General features: G+C 40.7%; 1 protein-coding gene across 3 annotated transcripts in view; it reads left to right on the forward strand.

Moving 5' to 3' along the window:
- Nucleotides 1–16481, forward strand: part of cckbra (cholecystokinin B receptor a) — a 29945-nt gene extending 13464 nt beyond the window's left edge. For 2 of the 3 annotated variants that reach the window (XM_061837070.1, XM_061837054.1), the window contains 4 exons: nt 7780–8041; nt 9652–9782; nt 11387–11704; nt 11797–16481. In XM_061837070.1, the coding sequence (XP_061693054.1) occupies nt 7780–8041; nt 9652–9782; nt 11387–11704; nt 11797–12104 (1019 nt within the window). In that variant the 3' untranslated portion in view covers nt 12105–16481. Of the gene's footprint in view, nt 1–7779; nt 8042–9651; nt 9783–11386 lie in introns of all 3 variants that reach the window. The other variant, XM_061837061.1, reaches the window with a different exon arrangement.
- Nucleotides 16482–23883: the final 7402 nt, after the last annotated feature.

The raw sequence follows: 23883 nt of genomic DNA on the forward strand, positions 1-23883 counted from the left end.
CACCCACGGTAAAGAGTGGATCAGTACATTTTTTTAGTCCAGACGGAATACTGTGGTATCAGAATACATTTTATCGCAGTAGTTTGAGATTGTGTAATTTTGAGATAAAATCTGTCTGGTCTTAGGTTTTGTCTGGCTCACACTGCCAAATAAATAATTTTGACAGTCCATTTACAGTACTGGATTGAAAGATGAGCTATAAATCTATAAAAAAGCAAGCTTTTGGATTTCAGTATCCTGTACATAATGGCGATGCGGAATAAATGTCTTTTGCAGCTCGGCAAATTATGACATTAAAGCTAATAATCGGATGATATCAATCAAGATGATCAGATCGGTGTAGTGTTCCTCTCCGCTCTGCGTCACTCCGTCTCAGATGAGCCTGGGTCCAGAGAAACTGGCGGCGGTATTGAGTAGATATTCCTATCGCCTTGCGTAGTAGGGTTTTAACGTGTATTTGTAGATGTGGCAATAAACCATTTGAAGTGACAATGGTTGTCTGAGGTGTTCCTGAGTCCCAATGGTAATATCCATTCCAGAATGGTGCCCGTGTTGACTTTTCAGCCTCCGCTGCTTAACATGGGGGAATTTCTCCAGATTCTCTCAATCTTTTGAGTTTATGGTCCGTCGACGAATACCCTAAATTCCTTGTATTTGTACATTGAGAAACGTTTGCAAAGTAGCGAACATTGCCCCATCCTTGCTTGTGAACAGCTGAGCCTTTCGAGAACACTCCTTTTATACCTAAAAATTATGACACTCATCTTTCTAATCAACCAGTTCACTTAATGTTACAGATAAGTGGAGTTTTTTTCATTTTCTTTCTATTTTTTGTAGATTCCTCTACTTTCCCAGTCTTTTGTTGCCAGTGTCTTTTGCTTTTTGGGAATGTGTTACAATTCATGAAATTAAAAATGAGAATATTTGCCCAAAAATTAACATTCAGTTTTTTTACCTGTGTATTAAATTTGAATATGGAGTGTATTCCATGAGTCTTCATACATGGGAAAAATAAACATTTCTGATATAAACCATTTCTATTTGTAAAATGTGCTCTATTGCTTCTATAATATGCCAAGTGTATGTCTTCGACCACATCTTTCTTGATCGTAAAGGCTTCGTTTTTTCGACAATAGATTTTGCCACAGTGTCATATGTGATACTTATCGCATGTTTTCTGTTAAATGCGCTCTCAACCGTATGACTGCTTGCTGAACCAGCCCTCGGGATTACTTCAATTCATTGCTCTTTATTCAAATGCATTCTTTGGGTTATCTGAAATATAAATATGTTAGAACCATATATAATTATGGAACATAATATCCCATACTATATAAGCAATGTCTCCTATGTATGGCGACTTTTGGGACACATTGTAGATTAAAGGATTTGCAAAACTTTGTATTAGGCTTTTATTGCACAAACTCCCAGTGTCATTGGAATTGAGGTTAGTAGTTGGCACTCTTGAGTGCCTGCCAACCCATCATGTGGAACATTATTTTGTAAGCCTACATCTTTCCGATAAGTGTAACCAAGCATTGTTTCGTCAGATGTGACATCATTTGGCCAGGTCTGCTGCGTGTGGCAAATGCTCAGATCTGCATACCGACAAGTTTCAGTGGCTTTGTATTTGTAAATACAATTGCTTTTACTGCCTTTCATGGGGGCTTGCTCACTTTCTCATACTTGAAGCTACAAAAGTAGTAGTAGTTTCGTTAATTGAAGTGGGTTTCACTAAGTCATTCCCGACACATGGAAGACTTGTTGTGGTTATATGCAGTCCATGACAATCATGAGAGACTGACACCAAAACCACCAAAGTGCATCTATCCTCTGAGCTGTAAAGAACATTGATCTAATCTAGACCTGTAAATTTCTTTCATGAACTAAATAAATTGAGTCTGAATGCATTTTGTTCCTAATTAGCAATGAGGGCTGTTCCTATGGCTGACAGCCCATCTAAAAATCTGCTGCTGCTCGAGAATCCCTCTGACAATTACTTGACATCTTACAAGAGCCTGTCTCTCAAAAAGGCTTCACTTTGCTTGTCGGAGGGTAACCATCGTGCTACAAGAGCGCCAACAGTCACGCGTCTTCACAAGTGTGACTTGGCAGTGAGCTGTCTCCCATTCGGCCAAATCAGAGAGAGAATCCTTGAGGCTTTGAGTCATAGCATCTGGGATGGTGGACTGGAACCCTTCATCTTGGATTCCTTTAGCTATGGCCTTTCATGTGAGAACAGTTATTTGATAGTTTAACAATCCATTTTTTCTGGGTATCTGAAGGAAAGCTTGCCATATTTAATGACTGTGCTCTCTGAGTTATGCTGAGCTGCTGGGACTTGGCATGTTAAGTTCCCTCACTGGAGGAATCCAAATGTGTGGAATGCTCAATTTCTGAAAGACTTGTGAGATAACCTTAGAAAGTAGATCATTTATGAGCAGCAAAGTCAATCATAACAGCAATAAATATTGTTCTACGTCGGAAACAATGTAGTTGATCCATGTGGGGTTGCTTTACCACTTGTGGTGCAGATCAAAACTTATTGAGTGACATCACAATTTCAATTTCATTTCGCAGTGTGACAGTATTTTACCCAAAATGACAGTCAGATTTAATAGATGAACAAAAAACTAATTATATACCTTTTGTTATCTAAAAATACATCCTTTTTTTGTCATCTAGAAAAGTAATGACTGTCAGTGGTAGGGCAGCTCCCTCGCACCGAGGGGTACACTCTGAGCTGGTCCCCAGTCAATCGCAGGGCTCATATAAACAAACGACTATTCGCAATCATGCACATACCCACGGGCAATCCAGTCTTCAATTAACCTACTGTGCATGTTTTGGGTATGTGGGAGAAAAGCAAAGTGCCCAGAGAAAACCCATACAGGCATGGGGAGAACATGTGAACTCCACAAAGGTGAGGCTGGTTTTGACCTCGGTCCTCAGAACTCTGAGGCAAACGTACTAACCAGTCGCCCACTGTGCCACTCCAGAAAACATCTGTGGTAGGTGATTGAAGACCCTGTATTGCCTATAGATGTGAATGTAAGTGTGACTGTTTATTAATGCACCCAGCATTTGGCTGGCGACTAGTTCAGGGTGTTCAGTTACCCTTTGTCTTTTTCGTCCCCCTCTGGAAATCTTGTTCTGTTCAACTGATTGACTGTCAAAAAATAATTATAGAGGAAGCCTTGCTACTCCAATGTGACACAAAAACCTCTGGCAGAAATGGGCTACAGATCCTCCATTCTGTTTGACCGGACAGCCAAACGGGAACCCCCACCCAAAAAAAAATGCACCAAGGCTCTTGCCTACAATAAGATAGGATAGGCACCAGCACATCCCTACGAGCCACCCTAGTGAGGTTGAGTGGTATGTAAAATGAATGAATAGTGCTTTAGTGAATGCGTTTGGAAGTCCGGTAAGAAAGCAAGTGAGCCAGCTGTGGATCGGCATTGCGCTGGATCCATTCTAGCACCACGCACATGGATTTTTAAGACTGATTGACATAGATGAAAGGAAAAAACTAATTATTCTAAATCAAACTTGCCATCGTGCCATGAAGGGTGACTGCATTTGTTTTCAGTGGTTCTTTCCGACAAACGTAAAGCCATGATGCAGCTTGTTTGAAGTAAAAATGCTCCTTGCTGGTGCTGAATTTCTTGGCCATTGACATGTCTATAGCATAATGTAGTAGGGACGCATTAAGGTAGTTGGTGAAGATCTGTGGGCCACCACGAGTCGACTATCGCCAGCCGTTAGAGCATTCTGAGTACGCCACGTGAAGGTATCAAAACGTGGAGTATGTTTGTATCAGCAGAACTCAAATTTCTTGACATTGATCAAGCGCAACAAAAAAAAAAATAACTTTTTAACCTAAATAGCTCAAACTTTCCCTTCAGTGACCTGTGGACGGGGATCTTTTTTCACTCTGAATACACAGGATCATTTAGTGATTTTTTTTGCTTAAGACCCTGCTCAGCAAACCCAAATCACTTTTACAAGCACACGACAGTGTAATATACCATTGAGCCTTTTCTAAAGCCTTCTATCAAAGCATCCATCCACTGACCCCGAGCTTTCTTTATTGTGTAGATCATAACCCCGCTACTGTCAGTGGCAGTTATTAGATAGAAGTAACTTTTGCTGTGAATGAGTTTCTTTAATCAAGTTTAAGACCACATACAGTTTTCGCTGCTGCTGTGACACAATTAGCAGTCAATGCACTGGCTAGGTTTGTCAGGTAGCCCAAAGCTATTGTTTGCATAATGTTTTGTCATTTGTGCTCTCCAAGGAGCTGTTACAAAACTGCTTTGCAAAGGTAAGAACTAACATGAAATAAGGTCTTGGGGCATTATCGGGTATGAGTTGAGCGCTAATTTGCACTGTGGAGGGAAAATGAGAGTGCAGAGCTGTGAAGAAAATCTTTGGCAGCCTGTGAAAATTAGTTTGCTTTTTTTTTTTTTTAAACTAAACGATTAAGTAATTCAACTAATCCTCCTTGGTTAATTAGTTATCTTGGCAACACTTTCAATGTCCTCAAGCAATTGTTCAACTTGGACGGAAATGTATTTCTCAGCAATAACTGAACTAGAAGTAAATTATAGCCCAAAGAGCAATTTGAATAAATTCAGGCCAGATTTCATTGATCACTTTACTATTCCTTCAGACGAGGCTCATTCGAGGGTTTGGAACGTTTGTCTCACAACTGTTGACTGTGAATGAACCCACTCGACCTTTTCCATTGGATGTCAGAAAAACTCTCACTCCGTTTTGTTGCGGCCTAAATGAGTCAGTGTGCCATTTGTGCTTGTCTGGCTCACCTAATAGAAATTACCAAGCCTGCTGTCCCTTCAAAAAAAAAAACTGGCATTCCCAATGTGTATCCCTCATGAAGTGAGGAGAATCTGTACAAATAAGGGAGGGGGGATTGACACTTTCTTGATTGCTCATGTATCCTGCCTGCCATTAGCTTTTTATGTCTGTACTATAACAAAAATAACTGAGCAATCAGGATCTGATCTATTCAAATTACTTGTTCTGGAATGTTTTGAATGCATCTTGATTTTTGGTCTTTCCATGGACCAGCTGTGCTCCACTATTTCAAGAGTAACTAAACCAAAGTAGGCAAATCTTTGTTTTAAAAGTCCATATTTTGATCAGCTGTTACTTGCATCAACTAATTTATTCTGAAAAATGATTAACGTTGCATTTGCCTTTGAGAACTCTTGCGGGGGTCACTTGTCTCCACTCTCATGAGCGAGTGAATTTGCAAGCGATTGGCTATTTCCCAGCCAATCCCAGGACACATAAAAACAACCATTCACGTTCACATCAAGCATAAAAGGAAAAGTATACACTCATGTGCGTGCAAATGGCGTGTTAGCTACAGGTGTGTTTCCATGGAGAAAACTTTTTTGTTGTGGTTTGAATGAAGAAAATTTGGCTCTGTTATTTTAGATATTTATTTTAGATGCTAGTGGCACAACACCTCACAGAGTCATATGCATAACAATTACGGTCAGTGGTTCCTTATTGGTATTGTAGCTGTCAACTGATCTTGGTTGGCCCATAAATCATTGATGCACTCAATGTATTATTGTAGTCTAATTTGGCAATTTCCCAAAAAAGGATATTTTATAATGGAGTCTTTTTGGAATGTCCACTTAAACTGGACTGCAATATACAAAGAATTTCAAAAATCTGATGGGCTCTGGTGATTTATTTTTTTCTTTATTTTATAGATAGAGGGGGGGGGGAAGGCTTTTTAAAATTTAAAATCTAGTCTAAAATCTGCTAATCTGATCCCCTTTTCTGATTGGCTGACAAGTTTAGGTCTACAGTAATCTCTGACTAACTGAAAGTCCTAGGGATCCACCCATTAAAATGTTTCAAATGGTCACTTTCCTTTAAAAACTTAACTGAAATGGTACACATGAACATTAGTGAGAAGTGCATTGTGTGCAGGAGGAAAGGTTGTGTACTTTGGTCTTTTTTTTTTTTTATTTTATTTATGGGTGATCCTCAAAGGTGGCGGCAGTTAGTCACATTGCTCGTAGTAGTGAATAATCGAGGTAAAGCAGTAAAATGGAAGCTCATACTTGAGACTACATGTTGCAGTGCAGGGGCAAGGGGTGGCTTATTATTCCCTGTGGGCTCATTTTGTATTTGCTGATAGTATCCAGTTACAGGTTTATTAAGGTTATTTATCACATTTTGCCTCATGGCTAAGGACTGTCTGAGGTCACTGCATCTTATGCCTTCATCTAAATCAAGGTTGTCCTACCATAATCTGCCAAGGGCCCCACGTAGGGTGGCCAAAAAAGGATGCTCGGGCCACTTGGAATTTCTTTGCCTTAGACAATCTCACAATTATTTGTCTCTATAAATGATAGGTAATTACAACAGCAACACAGCTTTCTGTCATACTTAGGGTGGTCCATATCCCTGTAACTGACTGGATTAAAAGGGGCTAGCTACACTATGTTGAGCTCTAGATTCAGAAACAAAATGAGCAGTCAAAAATTAGCTGATGTTGTTATAAGATTGTTAAATGGACCTTGACAAGCAACAAAAAGTGGAGGAAACAATTTGTGCTCATTCACTGTATTAGATAAATTATTAGTTTTGACTTTTAACTTTTGCGGGGAAACCTGGAATTCCCTCTCCCCAGACACCTCTTATAGCTCTTGCAAGGGGATCCTCAGGAGTTCCCAGGCCAGCTGAGAACTCTCTCTCACTCTAATAAAACGTGCTTGCAAGAAATAGTCTGTGAAGATTGTCATCCAGGTTACAGTAATCCTCAGTTTGAACCGAGGCAAGTGGATTGAAGTTTAGAATTTATCCCAGAACAAATTTGGGCACACTTACTATTTGCTTGATGGCTAGAAAAATTGTACTGTTAGTAATCTTGATTAGGGGGGGATGTGGGTTTCACAATCCTCACTTTTTCGACATGCATACATTCTACGCTGTATCCCTCTTTTTTTTTTTTATTCAAAGTGATGCTGAATGTATCATGTTATTTGGAGTATATGCCTCGGGCCACAAAAAAAAAGGAAGGAGAGCTGTTAAGTGTACCACTGGCCATGGTTTTGATATATTGCTCTAAGTGCATGATGGCTTACAGCAGCTTTTTAGCCCCAAGATCTACGTTTTATGCAGCCAGCCTCTCTTGATCTACCAACGGGGGAGGTTGCTGAGTGTATCGTCACCGCGATGGGTGTGTGTCGGGTGGGGCACACATCGTTGGGACTGCCATGAAGAAAGCAAGAGACGGATTGTAAATGGGAAGCCACCTTGCTAGAAAACTAATTTATGTGCACATCCGCAGTGGCATGTCAAAAGAGGCCAGGATTGGTAAAACTGAATGTCAATCTACCCGTGCGAATCAGATTGGCCACACCTGAATCAGGCGACAAGATGAATGATAGGCTGTCGTCTTTTTTTTTTTTTTTTTTGGTGGGGCCGCATGCGATCACTTGATCGACTAAAACTGCCTCGGAGATCGACTCGTAGATTGCGATCAACGCAGTGGGCACCCCTGTTTTACAGTAATCCCTGCAGGAATTGCCCTCCCTTGCTGAACTCGAAGGAATGACACATCCTAGGTTAAAAAATAAAATATGAAGATTATTCTTAGGGGATCAATCCTGTCATTGATCAGTGATTCTTATTTTTGCTACCTTTCTGGTGGTGAAAATATGAAGACAATTGTCAGATTTTGAGATCCGATAAGACAAGTGTTAAGTGTTATGCATTTCCTTCCTGCAGGGCTCTCTGTCAGCATCTCCACCTTCAGCCTGGTGGCTATTGCTATCGAGCGCTATAGTGCCATCTGCAACCCGCTGAAGTCCAGAGCATGGCAGACTCGATCCCACGCATACCGCGTTATCGTTGCCACCTGGGTACTCTCCCTGCTCATCATGATTCCCTATCCGGTGTTCAGCATCATCAAGACTTTCCCTAAGGCAAATGGGACAGTGGGGCACATGTGTCGCCTTACCTGGCCTAGTCATCATGCAGAGCAAAGCTGGTGTGTATGTGTTCAATTCATTTTTACTGCATGTCCATGTGAAAACTGCACAAAACCTGCCCTGTAAAAGTGTCTACAAACTCAGCCATTTATCTAACATGTTCCCTAAAAGTCTTTAAAAAGACTATGTCCATAAACACAAACTATTTTCCACCTCTACGTTCACAGTGAACTGTGCTGGTGATGTGGGAACGATGTGACACATATTCCAAGGTTTAAGCCCTTTTTTACACTTAACAAGTGCAAATATCCACTTGTGAGTTTGTATCAAACAGCCGGCTGACACCAAACGGAAACCCTCGAGTCTTTCAAAAGGGGTGTGATGCAGTCTGTTCAAAGGGTGGCCCAGGAGGACATTAGAATATCAGAGGATGAATGCTGGGGCGAAGCCTTCTATTTTAGAATTATTACCATCAAAGGGATACTTCATACCTCACATCACACATGAGCTAAAATTAACCCAAGAAGCATCACACAATTGGTTATATTTCACTGACTAAAAGATGAACACTTTCCCTTTTCTTGAAAAGCATGAAATGGATTTACCAATGTATGTCACACAAAGCAGACGGTGAACTGTAACAGAAGCATGTTTATGGACATGCATACTGTGATGATTGTTTACTGTATTGCCACTTTTTTTTTTTTTTTTTTAAACACACCTGGTTTAGTTCAGAGGTCGGGAACCTTTTCGACTGAGAGAGCCATAAATGCCAAATATTTTAAAATGTAATTTCAAAAGAGCCATACAGTATTTTAAAAACTAAGTACAAATGTATTTGCGCATTTATGTAAGACCAGTACCTTTAGAGTACAATAAGTTTCAGAATTATTTTAAATAATGTTGCTAACCAATGATGACAAAAGTACTTCTTACCAGTAATGCAACTTATGGTGCTGCTTGGTTTTGCTGATGGCTTTATAGTCTGTTTCAATCATCGTTAGATTAAGCTTCATGCAGGCGTTGAGACTTCCATCCGTTAACGTAATTCAATTTGATTTGCCATCATGATGGTACGATGGTGAACAGTTCTTGCCGACAAAGGCATGTAAAAAGTTGTCAAAATGTTTTTTGGCAGCATCAAGTACGGATGCTTTGGCATACTCCCCATCTGTGATTTTAGACACACAGCAGAACAGTCTCTCTCCACAAAGGCTATCCATTCTTGTTAAACTTCTGTACTGCTTCTTTTTTTTTTTTTTGAACGACCTTTGTCAAAAGCATTTCCATAATTAGTAGTTCCGAACCAATCGGCGGTCAACTCTTCTGCACATCGACTGCCACACCAAACTACTGCAACCCCACTAGGACAAACTGTCTCTGCGTCATTTGCGTTGCCTGCACGGCAGAAATCACATGTACAGTATGTCGATATGAGGGCTCTGCGAGCCATATGCAACCACCAAAAGAGCCAGGTATGGCTCGTGAGCCATAGTTTCCCAACCCCTGCTTTAGTTTGTGCAGTCCTTAGTACTGGTTAGGTAGGAGGATTCAGATGCCTTTTAGCAACTTTTTTTTTCTTTCCAAACAGCTGGTGTTATTGGAGCCCTCTTTATTTGCCCTTGCCACATCAATAGTGACTGTATGCTGTCTTCCTCCTGTTTTGCAGGTATGTACTTCTGCTGTTCATTCTGTTCTTCATTCCCGGAGTGGTGATGGCCGTAGCCTACGGGCTGATCTCCAGAGAGCTTTACCGAGGCATGCGCTTTGAAATGAAGCAGAATGAAGCAGAGACTGCCGGTGAGATCTCAACTACAAACAAGTGTTGTTCCTCACAACTACTCAATTTCACATTTTATAGACTGTACATTTAAAAATGGTATTACTTGACAGATTGACACAAACTGATTTGCTGCATATGCTAATGTATTTGCCTCAGGGAGAATTATTTCAGACATTGTCATATTCTGCTCTAGCTTCCAAAATATCCTTGGACTACAGTTTTCAAACTTGTTTGTAAAGTTTTAATCGATGCAAAAATACCCGTGTGAAGTGCAACTTCCTTGGATACAAATGTTTAGGCTACCAAAAAGTCCCTTCAGGTGAAATGAGACTACAGTGCTCCTCCTCTACATAATGGTACATCGTTACTGCCCCGATATAAGAATAGCTGTCCTGTAATGTGGAAAAGAAAGCCTCAGCTGTTTATTCAACGCAGTTAAATGTAATAAGCACTGCTGTTGTTCTCTGATGTTGGCCACTGCTCATGCCCCAAACACTTGCATTCAAATTGGCCGTCCTCTTAAAGGCACAGGTCTAGCTGATGAATGATCTGTGAATTCTGTGAATTCACTACTGTGAATGAAGCGTACAAACTTGTAGTTTCATAAGCTGGTTTATGGCAAGGGTATTTTTTTTCTCACGCTTTTAAAATTGGGCTCCGTTGACACTCAAAGTTACCTTACAGGATTAAAAGAAAGGAGGTCGTTTGACAGAGGTCGCATTTCAGAAGTCAAAGATGCGACCATGTTTGTATATGTACTGTTGAATGCGACATTTTAAAAGGCAGTGCCTGGCCTGTGGAGTGGTGTCAGCGTTAACGATTGAGAGTTTAGAGAGAGCTAAATGCTACCACTGTGTGTTGAGTTAGATGATATAAACTGGTGCTCTTGGCAGCTCATGAATGAATGTGCATATTACGTTTGCTCAATAAAGCTATCGGAAGTGCACAAACTACTGTCAATCCTTGACCACCTGTGACGGGCTATATTGAACAAACTGTTTGCTCTGCCGTAGAAGCAAGTCTGTTCACCTTTGCGGCAGATGTATTTATCTTTTGTGTGGCATGATCTCACACTTTGGCCATTGTCTTCCTTTCTGGATTCTGTTTCTAGCTACATAAGTATGCAGGAATGAGCTCTGTGGGTAGATGATCACTGAAAAATGTGTGCTACATTGAAACTGCAAAATGTGAACTGTGATTTGGTGTGGAACAACTGTACTCAAACACAAGAAGCGATATAAGATGAAAGTAGTTATAACCCACCCAAATCTATTGAATGCCTGTAGGATACATGATTGCTCCATTTTAGAGTGAAATTTTTATCATAGGATAAAACTGTAGCTGCTTTCAATGTACATTTGTCCAAAAATGTTTTGTTTTTCTTAAACGTCTGTCCTGTTCTGCCTGGGACCGAAAGTGTGCATTTGATTTTGGCCCACTTTGTGTTTGATTCTGACACACCTGCTCTTGTATATTTTCACCTGTGGGTGAGTCTGGAACATATCCCCCTCAATAAACATAATGCAGTATCTGTGTGAATTGGCTTCCTCGAAGCAACATGATTACGCAATGTTGGAATCTGAAATTTGATCTGCAGTCAAACATGAACTCTTTTTCACAGAGCTGAGAAACGGTACTGTTGCCGAGTCAAACGACGAGGATGATGACAACGACGGTTGCTATGTTCAGGTTCCCCAAAAGGTCTATGCCATGGAGCTCCCTACCCTCGCTACCTCGGCTTCATCAGCTGCTGCTTCTGTCCCGCCCAAGACTGAGCGTGCTCGCAGCAACGCCTCCAATGCCAAGTTACAGGCCAAAAAGCGTGTCATTCGGATGTTGCTAGTGATAGTGGCGCTCTTTTTCATTTGTTGGACGCCACTGTACTTTGCCAACACCTGGAAGGCTTTTGCCTTGAAGGAGGCCTCCAAAGCCCTCAAGGGTATCCCCATTTCTTTCATACACCTGCTTTCTTACACCTCTGCCTGCGTCAACCCAGTCATATACTGTTTCATGAACACCCGCTTCCGCAAGGCCCTGCTGTCCACCTTTGCTTGCTGCTGTCGCAACCGTCTGTGCCGCAAGTGCTGCCCATCCCTTCTGGAGGCGGGAGAGGATGGCACTGTCGGCTATTCCATGGCAGCGACCGTGGCCACTTCGGTGTCGAAGTACAGCAACACCACCGTCAGCTCCACGCCCACCTGATGAGCCGCCACAAGACTGCAGCTTGGGGCAGGTTTTTTTTTTTTTTAATTGTACTTTTTACTATTCATACTATTATGCTGAGCCATGTTTTTATTTTTCTGGTCATTCTGAGAGCATGTAGAATGTTAGATGGGTGAATGCACCTCAGTTGGCAGAAATTCTGATATCCTGAAGAGAAGTGCCTGAATTTCTTTTTTGAATGGGAGGGGATAATTTTATTTTTAATGGGTCATTTATTTCAACAAACCATTCTACTAGAAACACCTAAATGGATCATCTGGCATCCTCCTGTTCTCCCCTTAACAGAGATCTTGTTTTGTTTGATATTCATCACATTTGTTGTACCTTGTCAAGAGGAAAGCTGTAGCCTCTCTTTTGGACAAAAGGCAGCCCATACATTGGACTGGTTGCCAGTCTGTGGGAATTTATCTGTCACCCGCTGCACAAATGTCAGCTATTTGAACTGCTATTCTACCAACAGCTTTTTAGAGTATTTGAGTACTCGAAATGTGGTCCTCTGAATCCTACTAGATACTGTAGTACACAACAGCAATCTTACTTTTAATTCTTGCATGTGTAATGCACAGCACGTAAATTCCATGTAAATTTGCTTTAGTCATCTTGATTAACTTTACTTGTCCACTCTCTGCCTTCAACTGCCAGAGCCAGAAGTGCAAATTTTGACCTAAACAAAGTCATAGTAACAGGCGGGAGGTGGGCTTTCACTAGTCTGATGGCGGTGCTCCTGAGACCGGGACCTGGATGGTTGCTTGGCATCAGGGCTCCTCTATCTGTACAAAAACTATCAGAGGGGTGTTTTCTGGCATCATTTTTGGGCATTTTGTAAGAAATAACTTTTATACTAAGTCCATATTAGAGCGTCACTCTGGCGGTTGAAAGAGCCAAAACACGGGAAAATACATGTGACAATTTCATCTTCAAACACGCCTATTTTTGAAAGGTAGGAGAACTCTGAGGGGAAACCCCACACATGAGCCGCTAACATAGCTATTAAACTTTAAAGATGACGTGCAGTATTTGGACAAAAGTAGTATTAGAATATTTGGGTCAATACAATGTTAAAAAAAAAAATCCAGTTTGTCCCCCTTTGAGTTTCTATTCTTCATGGAAGTCTTTGTTGGAATTGTTGTCCATTCATCCAAGAGAGCATTTATGGGTTCAGAGAATAGATTATATCATACAAATAGCACTTAATCCCCAAAGAGGCGGCACGTCTGCCTCACAGTTCTGAGGACCAGGGTTCAAACCCCACCCTTGCCTGTGTGGAGTTTGCGTGTTCTCGCCGTGCCTGCATGGGTTTTCTCCAGGGACTCCGATCTCTTCCAATATCTCAAAAACATCTGTGATAGGCTGACTCTAAATTTGTCTGTAGGCATAAATGGCTGTTTTTTTGCATGTCCCCTGCCACTGCCTGGTGACCAGTTCAAGGTGTACCCCACCTCACACCCGAAGATAACTGGGATAGGCTCCAGAACCCCCATGACACTAGTGAGGCTAAGTGGTTTGGAAAATGGATAAATGAACAATCATAAAAGACTCTCAAAAGGCTATACAGACCCACAGTTGACAATGAATGATAACATTCCTGAATCTAAATCCCCCCAACTGGGCAAGGGAAATCTTAGAATTCCATTTGGGGGAAAGAGAAACCTGGAGAAGAGACTGTAGATTGCACCTATTGGGATGACCAGGCTGCAATGGATGTTAAGTGGGCAACATTTATCACATGGTCTGGTGCTGTACAAGGTTTATTTCAGTCCATACTGTATGTGTTTGATGAACTTGAAGTCAGGTTAAGTTCTTCTGCACCCAAAGTATCAAAGATTGCATTTACACACGTTGCTTTGTGTACTCTGAATTTGTGTACTGCTATTTGGTTGGAACTGACATTGTTCTGGTACTGATCCTGATTGGACCTGTGCGTTCTGAAGATTTCATCCAGTATGGGTGGGGGCAGGTCACAAGTTTTTCTCTGGAAGTTTATGTCATACATTTTATTATGCGATTCTGCATGTTAAACTACTCAATAGTGGAACAAAGTCTTAAGATGTGGTGCAAACTTTTTTTTGTCCTCCAAAACGAATTGCTGATCTTTCGTGCCTGCATCACACAGATCCTGAAATTTATCATTATATTGCAACTAAAACCATCAGGTTATGAATAGTTGATATATAGTATTGATAGTACATAATATTTGTTTATTTGAAGTCAAGTTCTATCAAGCAACAGTGATTTAGTATAGGAGCACAAATCTTTATCCCAATTGACAGAAATCCCTGTCGCGAAGGACAACTTTTAGGCCCATCTCAGTGTAACTATTTAATTAAACATACTTATAGTGAAATTCTTCTTATGAGCGCATGAAAGGAGCACACAAACGGTACTGCACATGAACTTGAACTGTTTCAAAGCTCAAGTCCTTCCACATCTGGGACAACACAAAACTATCTCTAGTGACCTACATCCATTTTCTACAGAATACAACCTGAACTGCTTCGCTCAACTACAGTACAGCTGAATGACCATTTAAACTGTCACTGAGAGGGTTTTGAACCCACGCTACCTGGACAGAATTCAGACAAATGAACCACTACGCCATTAGTGACCTTATTCAGCAGGTTGGAGTATCTTACCATAGCAATCTTTATTGAGGAGTCATGCGAATGCTGAAATGACTTGGAACCACTCACACAAACAAAAAATCAAATCTCAAACTCAAATCATTTGATCTGGAAAAATTATTTCTTTGTTTCATTTGTGTAAACAGTAAAAGCAATGATTTCATTTTTAAAAGCATTTTGTTTCTACATATTCCTATGCTCGGAAAAAGATTCATTTTCAGGTGACGTGACATAGTTTGTGCTTATACGGCAACAGACTGTTTCAATCAGATGGCCTACTAAAATGAGTTTAGTTTTGATTTTCTATTTTCCCCATGAAACAAAGTGGGGCTGTCATGAAGTGGGCCATGTTTACATCTATCAACATCTTGTGAAATACAAAACTAAATCCAAGGTTCAGATGAGGTGGGGGGCGGGGGGGGACCCACCTCAAAGAGTGTTGACATTATTCATTTATATTGGATACAATTGTGCATCTATGTATATGGTAACCAAATTTTTTATTTATTTATAAGAATTTGCCACATCTGGTGCCTGTTTGTGCAATGTTGTAATAGCGTACTAAAAATTGTTGTTTAATGTTAACATGCTCTGTTTTAAGTATATGTAGGGTTGCTGTTAATGTTTAATGCGTTGACTTTTTTTCTGTGGTTTAGGTTGCTGTCTTGTTTATATTAATGTAATAAAAATGGGGATATATACTTGTGTATGTGTACATATAGAAAGGATATGAAGTCTCATGCTTTTGTCAAAATGCTCCAAGTATCAAGTGTTATAGGATTTTACACCTCTTACTTGCCTTATTAGCCTGTTTTGGGGAGCATAAAAAAGGATGGTGAGGGAATCAGCTTCTAATTTATGAGAAAACCCACTGCCAAGTAATAGGTGTGGAGAAACTGGGTGGGGGAGGGGCTTATGATGTAAAATAGCCACATCAGGACTTTGCATTATGGCAAAATTCCAGATTCAGGGAACAGTCTGTCATAACTGCAAAATATATAGGTAGATCCCAAAAGGTTGTGTAATTTCACGCTTGATGGTTGGGTACGCACACCAAATGCCCAAATATCAATATACGTACATTTGAAAACGGAATTTTCCGTATGTCCCCTTTGATGACATTGTGCTTTGAACTGGGAGTCCTCAAGAGACGTTTGCTACACACTAAAATCCATAGTAAGCCTGAAGAGGAGTTGCTGCCATAGCAACGCGGAGTGCTGCATCTTTAATAAGTGTTGGACCAGAAAAGAGAAGGGGGAATACTTTTTTTTTTTTTTTTTAAATCTTGGTTATTCCTCAAAGAAGTTTTTTTTTTTTTTTTTTCTCTTCACAATTGGTCAATTGGTATTTAACACATTGACAATGAAACACGCCATGTCTTTTGATGACTCCCAGCCACCCACCCCAAAATTTTATTCAAAACCATCACCAAGAACTAGTGGGAATACCAGGAAACATAATTAAAAACTGCCCAATTGAATGTATCGGTATAGCTGATGGATGTGATCTAAATCGGCTGGTGAGTTGCTCAATGGTGTGAGTCGGCTTTAAACTGGGATGATGTCACAAGGATGCCATTATAGCCATTCGCTCAAGGTCACTTTTAAATAAACACATAAATCAGTGTTCTTGTTTTTATGTTTGTATGAAAGCTGTCTTTTGGAGCCTTTGAAAACAGAGTACATGCACATCATGGGTGTTCAGTGGAGGCATGAAGGGAGTATGTTACAATGGGACAACATTGTTATGTTTGTGCTGATAATGCTTCTCCAACATTCAATTTATTCACGGATGCCTGCTGCTGTTTTGTGACTCTGTATTGACAGGTGATGTAGCCCAGTGCCTATGATTAGACCGATTCAAAATAAAGAACTTGCCTCTGAGAAAGGTTACGTCTCTATGGAGCATCTCATTGCAATTTTAAGAAACTAAATGTCCTCTGAATTTGACACACCACAGTGTGTTAACAACTCTGCCATATTTGAAAGAAATCCGAATTGCATGACCAGCAATTTCTTCTGAGCAAATGTAGATTAAGCTAAAATTAGAGGGGTTTTGGGAGGTGTCTTATGATGTAACTACTGCTTTAGCTTCTGGCAATACAGTGAAGAATCCCTCTGTTTCGTCAGAATTTAACATTCAGCTCCCACATACAACAACTGCCAAGGACAGTGTTGTCTTTTTCCAATTCTGCACCATCAAATAAAATGTAATTTCTTGCCACGATCTGATGCTGACATGATTGCATTTGTTTCCGATGTCAAACCCTGAATACCGACTTACTAAAGAGAAAAGATCGTTTTTTTCCCCGTATTGTACTTATCCTTTATGAGGCCCCTGTAAAAAAAACAAACAAACAAAAACACAGCTTCATTTGAATTTAAAATCCTTCCCACCGATAAGCACTACATGTTGAGGCAATGTTCTACCTAAATGACTTCTCCTACACCGCGAAATATTCCACTGAATTGAAAAAAGTCTGTCAAAGTAAAATGCAAGGCAAAAACCTTCAGTTATCAAGCTTTTCTTCTGTGGAACAATCTTCCAGATTTGGTCCAGAAGGCAGATTCTCTCACACTATTTCAGGGCAGACTTAAAACTGTCTTCTTTGATGTATCTTATTGTCTTATCTGACTCAGAAGAGGTGATCCACATTGGTCCCCTAGGCTGTTCTCTTAAACTCTCAGAACTCTGACATCTAGTTGGACTTATTTCCATTACTAGAGTCGATAAAGCCACAAAGTCCCATTGTGACCTACACATTTCACCCCAAAAAGTAGAACTTTTCCAGTGAACTTCATCATCATAGTATGACGTATTGGTGATGCTGCTAGAAATACTGTACATATTGGTCAAGTTCCCACAGTATTTTTTAAATCAGCATCGCACAGACAGTGTACAATGGGTCGGAAAGGTTCAGACCCACTTACATTTTTCACTTTGTTATATTGCAGCCATTGATTAAAATCATTTAAGTTCATTTGTTTTTCCTCATTAATGTACACATAGCAGCCCATATTGATAGAAAAAATTGCAATGCTGACGATTAAATACCAAACCTGTAGAGATCCTTTTCTCCTTCTTTCGTGTCCAACCTGGTGTACATGTCATCATATGCCTCTTGTTTAGCCTTTGCCACCTCTACCTTTGACCTACGTCGCATCTCAATGTACTCCTTTCACCTCTCCTCAGTCCTCTCAGTGTGCCACTTCTTCTTCGCTAATCTCTTTCCTTGTATGACTTCCTGTATTTTGGGGTTCCACCACCAAGTCTCCTTCTCCCCTTTCCGACCAGAAGACACACCGAGTACTCTCCTGCCTGTCTCTCTGATCACCTTGGCTGCAGTAGTCCAGTCTTCCGGGAACTCCTCCTGTCCATCGAGAGCCAGTCTCACCTCCTTCAAAAAGGCCGCAGAACATTCTTCCTTTCACCACATGGTTCTCTGTTGCACCTTTGTCTTCTTAATCTTCCTACCCACTACCCGAGTCATCCCACACACACTCTCCCCTATCACTACCTCACAGTCAGTAACCTCCTTCAGATTACATCTTCTGAACAAAATGTAATCCACCTGTGTGCTTCTACGTCTGTTCTTGTAGGTCACACTATGTTCCTGTCTCCTCTGGAAAAAGTGTTCACTGCTGCCATTTCCATCCATTTTGAAAAATCTATCCCCATCGGTCCCTCAAAGTTCCTTTGTTAGATGTCAAACTTTAATGCCTATTACTTCTTCATCCCGTTTCCTTCACCGTCGTCCATTACAAGCCGCACCAATCATGACTATGTCTGGGATCCTCAGAACTACTTCATCCAGTTCCTTCTAAATTTTCTCTTTCAACTCTAGATTATATCCTACCTGTGGTGCATAACTACTAGTCACATTATACATAACACGCTCAATTTCATGTTTCAGCCTCATCACTCGATCTGATACTCTTTTCAACTCCAAGACATTTTTTTCCAAACTCTTCCTTTAAAATAATTACTCCATTTCTCTTCCCATCTTCTTCAAGGTTAAATAATTTGAACCGAGGCCCTAAACATCTAGCCTTACTGCCTTTCCACCTGCTGTCTTTGAACTCACGATATGTCAACATCTCTCTTAATCATGTCAACGAACTCCCAAGATTTTCCTGTCATAGTCCCAGCATTCAAAGTCCCCACACTCAATTCTAAGACGTGTGCTTTGCTCTTCTCTTTCTGCCCAAGGAACTGCTTTCCACCTCACCTTTGTCTTTGACCCACAGTAGCTGAATTTCCACCAATGGTCTGGAGGTTGATGGCACCAGATCCAGTGTGGGTCTTTGGATGCACGCTCCGATTTAATTTATCTTCCAGTGGAACCTTTTACACTTAAGCAGGTTTAGGAGCAGGCTACAATTTGCAATGACTTGTATCCATCCGCCAAAGGGCTGCATTTTCAGCACTTACATATCCATCCATTTTCTTTGCCGCTTATCCTCACAAGCGTCGCAGGGAGTGCTGGAGCCTGTCCCAGCTGTCAACGGGCAGGAGGCGGGGTACACCCTGCACTGGTTGCCAGCCAAATGCAGGTCATATAGAGACAAACAGCCGCACTCACAATCACACCTAGGGGCAATTTAGAGTTTCTAATTAATGTTGCATGTTTTTGGAACGTGGGTTGAAACAGGAGTGCCCAAAGAAAACAAACCCAGGCACAGGGAGAACATGCAAATTCCACACAGGCGGGTCTGGGATTGAACCCATGACCACAGAACTGCGAGGCCAACATTTGAATGCATATGGTGCAAAGCTGCAATATATTGTGGTCTAAGCATGGTCCAGTCGATGAAATTAACAATACAAATTTTTAACTTGTGTATTTATATAAGACTACTTTGTGTGTCATATCGGATATGTGATGAGATGAGACCGGCCAAATGAAAATCATGCATTTTGTTTCGTGTATTGTTTTGGGCATGGCACCACTTAGCCAACAGAGGGTTAAATTATTTGCTCTAATTTGGATGTAATGTTGATTCAAACTGACCAAATCTCTGACTCAACCATGACAAACCAACAGTTGAGTTACAAATTTGACCCAGCATCTTCTAGTGTGCATCATACAATAATGACATCATAAATTTTTCCCTTTTCAAAATGTGATGGGCAAATAACGAACACCATAACTGGGCAGTAACGTAATAAAATTGATGAACCTCTACCGTCCACTACAGTTGAAACCAGAAGTTTACGTACATGATTTAAAAGATGTGGGCTTTTTTTCCCTCACTGTCTGACATGAAATCAGACTATACTTTTCCCGTTTTAGGACAACGGGGATTACTATATTATGCAATTTGCTAAATGCCAAAATATTGACTAAAGTATTTTGTGGGACAATTTCTCATGACTTTCTTTTAAGTCAGAAGTTTACATACAGTGAGATTACTGTGCTTTTAAAAATCCATCCATTCTCTGAACTGCAGTTTGAGGAAACCCAGATGATGTAACACATTTAGAAGCTTCTGCGTTAACTAGAGAGACTCACGTGGATTTAGAAGCTTCTGCTTATTGTATATTTGAATGCACAACTGAAGTACACCACTTCCGTGTGTCAATTCATGGAAATAAAATCAAAAGAAATCAACCAAGACATCAGGAAGAAGAATTGTAGCCTTGGACAAGTCTCGTTCATCTTTAGGCGCAATTTCCACATGCCTGCAGGTGCCACGTTCCTCTTTCCATACAATTCGCACAAGGAAGGAGACAAAAATTCTGTGTTCTACAGATGAAAGTGCTTTGGTCTGAGATGTGGATATGAACCCAAGAACAAAAGCAAAATACCTTGTGAAGTTGCTGTCTGAAGCCTAAAGCAGTGCATCATTATCCGCAGTGAACAATTACTGTACCGACATAGGTTGAAAGGCCACTCTGCTAGGAAGGAGTCATTACTCCAAAAGAAACTTCAAAAAGATGGATTACAGTTGCACATCCACATAATGATTAAACACCTTCATTTTTGGAGACGTGTCCTGTGGTCTGAGGAAACTCAAATGGAACTGTTTGGCCATAATGAGTTTGGAGGAAAAAGAGAGATGCTTGGAAGCCAGAGAATATCATTCTACCGTTGAAATACAGGTGTGGAAGGATCATGTTACGAGGTTCTTGTGCACTTCACCAAGTAGATGGCATAATGAGCAAAAAACGTTATGCGGAAATACTGAAGTAAAATCTCCAGACATCAGCCAGCAAATTAGAGTTTGGGCGCAAATGGGGTCTTCCAAATGGACAATGACCCTAAGCATACTTCCAAAATGATTAAAAAGTGGGCTAAAGATAATGTCAAGTGTTTTGGAATGGCCTTAACAAAGCCCTGATCTCAATCCCATTGCAAATTCTGGTAAACTACTTCTGTCAAGAGGGTTCATCCAAAATTCTTGCCAATTATTGTGGAAAGATTGTGGACTCAACTCATACAGCTTAAAAGGCAATGATAAAAAAATACTAATGAAATGAATGTCAATTTTGACTTTGATGAAAGTGAAGACAATTTGGCTCCAAAAATTCCAATCTAATTATTTTGGCATTTAGGGTTTAGAAATAATTTTGATAATCCTAATTGACCTGAAAGGGAAAAGGTTTAGTCAGGTAATTCAAAAAAGCACATCTGACTTTTTATGGTAAATACTGAACTTTTCTCGTTTTTTTTTTTTCTAATCAAGGCCAATAACATAATAACCAGCCAACAACATAACAAAAGATTAAATTATTGGCCAAACATTATTATGTTATAGGTCTAGGCCCTATTATTCATTATTGGACAGTTATTACACTATAAGCTGACTACATTTTACAAAGGGCATTATTTATTATGTTATGGGCCGCTATTATGCTGTGGGCTTCTCCTAATGTCTTCCGTGAAGAAGAAGAGAACAAGAATCATCTTTTATTGTCATGAACATGCATTCATGCACATGAAACCGGTCCATAGCATAAAAAAAATGTTGGGGACTGCCCTACTATCCTGAAAAATATCAACGGTGTCCTCAATTAATCGTTTTTGCATCAACGTTCATCATAATTGTTTCAAACCACTTCCGTGCCCGGATGAAGAGTATTCAAAATATTGCCAACTACATCTGTAGCATGGAGTTGGTAGTGAATTTGAATAACTGTATGTACATGCATATAGTAAATCTGGAAATGTTCCTCATGCAGACTACGATGCTGTCAATTTGGAAAGCCCTTCAATTCCCTTGTAGCAGCAGCATGTACCTTGTAGTGTACGCCATAAACCTCTGGCTCTCTAAGCTATTTGTCCAAACTGCCATCTGCAACAGAGTTGAGTAATGAAAGCCAACAGCAGTGTCTAGCAAATGGACACAACCTATTTTAACCCTGCCCATGTCCCCACGGCACAATCTTAGACAGCTCATTTGTCTTCTATCCAACCGTCTTCCAGCAATCCCTAATAATTTATTTACCCTCTTTAGCATTTTCTCTTCTTCCTCAGAGCCTCATCTCTCCTTTCTGCCTTCCCAAACACAGCAATATTTATTTTTTGTTAGAGAGGGTAAAACACTGAGTACAGATATACATTTCATCTGCTAATTCAGTGTGGTGGGAAAAGGGGGAGGGAACTGAGAGAAGGGGGTGGGGGTGGGAGGCAGGCTGAATGTTTCATAGCTGAGGAGCCAAAGGAGCATTCAGGAAATGTTTCCCAATTCTATTCTGATGGCTGGAACATAGATATAATTTTTAGCTCACAACAACCCGTGTGTTTATGTGTTTGTTAGGGAGGCCATGAGATCATAAAGGCTTGACAGTTTAAATAACAAATATTTTATCCCATTATATCACAAATAAATGAAGATCGTACATCACACACATTGGGCCTCATCCACTAAGGGGTCTTATGAACTAATCTAAATGTTGCACGAAAATAAATACTACTTCAGTAACGTCAAGAATAACACAACAGAAGTCATTTCCCATTCAATATCCTGTTCACAAACGGCCTGTGACTAACAAGTAATCCAGTTTTTGCTGCCACCTGGAACAGACTAAGCCTTCACAGTAGCACGATAAGAGGTATAGACCATAGACCATGGATTGATGGGAACTCTAATATTCAAACAACTCTCCTTGGTTATATTCTATTTCAGAATAAGCCCTTACATACATTACTGTCCAAGTCCAGTTTTGACAATAAGACTAGGCTGAATGTCATTCTTTCACACTTAAATCCAGAAATTCAGAGTCAACAAATGTTTTTTTGTTTTTAAGTTCGGATGCTACAAGGTTTGTATAGACTGAAACTGTTCCAGGTCCAATTGACCCGTGTCTACTACAATGGATTTGAAGATTTACCAGTGTGCGTTAAATCGAGGTAAACAGTGGTAATGTTATGAATCCTAAAATGTTGTTCAACGGGGCGCTTGAAACAGTTCCTCCACATTTGTAGAGATTCCCACAGAAACATGCATTTTTTTGGTCTTTAAAGGTCAAGTGTCATGAAATGGAAGATTTTTGGTATATTATCAATGAAAAACCCACAGCCAATATGGTCCCATGTGTTTTTTCACCACAAAACATAATTTTGACGTATACAACTTTTTGTAACTCCCGCCATGAAAATCCTCTTGAGGGATTTGTTTTCGAGAAGAAGCAGGAAGTGACGTACAGGACAGAGGCGCCCCCTAGTGGACTCGTTTCTTTCCATTAGTTTTACCTCCGGGAAGGTAGCTCGTTGTGCCTTCGCGTTAGCCAAAATGCCGGCTCGTTGCATTGCTAGACATTGCTTGAAAACTCGGGAGAATGGATTTAGCCTTCATAAGTTTGCAAGAGACCCGGTTTGTTGTGAAAAATGGATTGCACGGGTGCAGAGGACGAGAACTTCGTGGGTTCCAAATCACAGGGAGGCAGTAATGCGCCCCGGCTCGACGGTGTTCAACAAGTACTGCAGCGGCTTTCAACATGCCCCTAAAAGCAGCATGGCTCGGCTCCACCTTCTCCTTATATCATAAGCCACAACGTCTGGCTGCGATGAGCCGCGATGGCTCATCTCCGCCGCGGAAGTGGATCGGACGGGGATAAGGCCCTAATCGCACATCATCTGAATATGGCTTAAAACAATAGTGTAATATTGCCCCGGTAACTTCACTCTGTTGTATGGTGTTCTCCTTTTCGAAAAGAGCTTCTGTGTCATAAGGGGCGCGTTTGTCTCCCATAGTTAGGGTGCACCGCGTGTTTTCATTTGCGAATGTCCGGGTGACGTCACGGACGGAGGATGCAGCCAATATGGAGACTA

This window comes from Syngnathoides biaculeatus, chromosome 2, assembly GCF_019802595.1.
Source record: "Syngnathoides biaculeatus isolate LvHL_M chromosome 2, ASM1980259v1, whole genome shotgun sequence".
Lineage (NCBI taxonomy): Eukaryota > Metazoa > Chordata > Actinopteri > Syngnathiformes > Syngnathidae > Syngnathoides > Syngnathoides biaculeatus.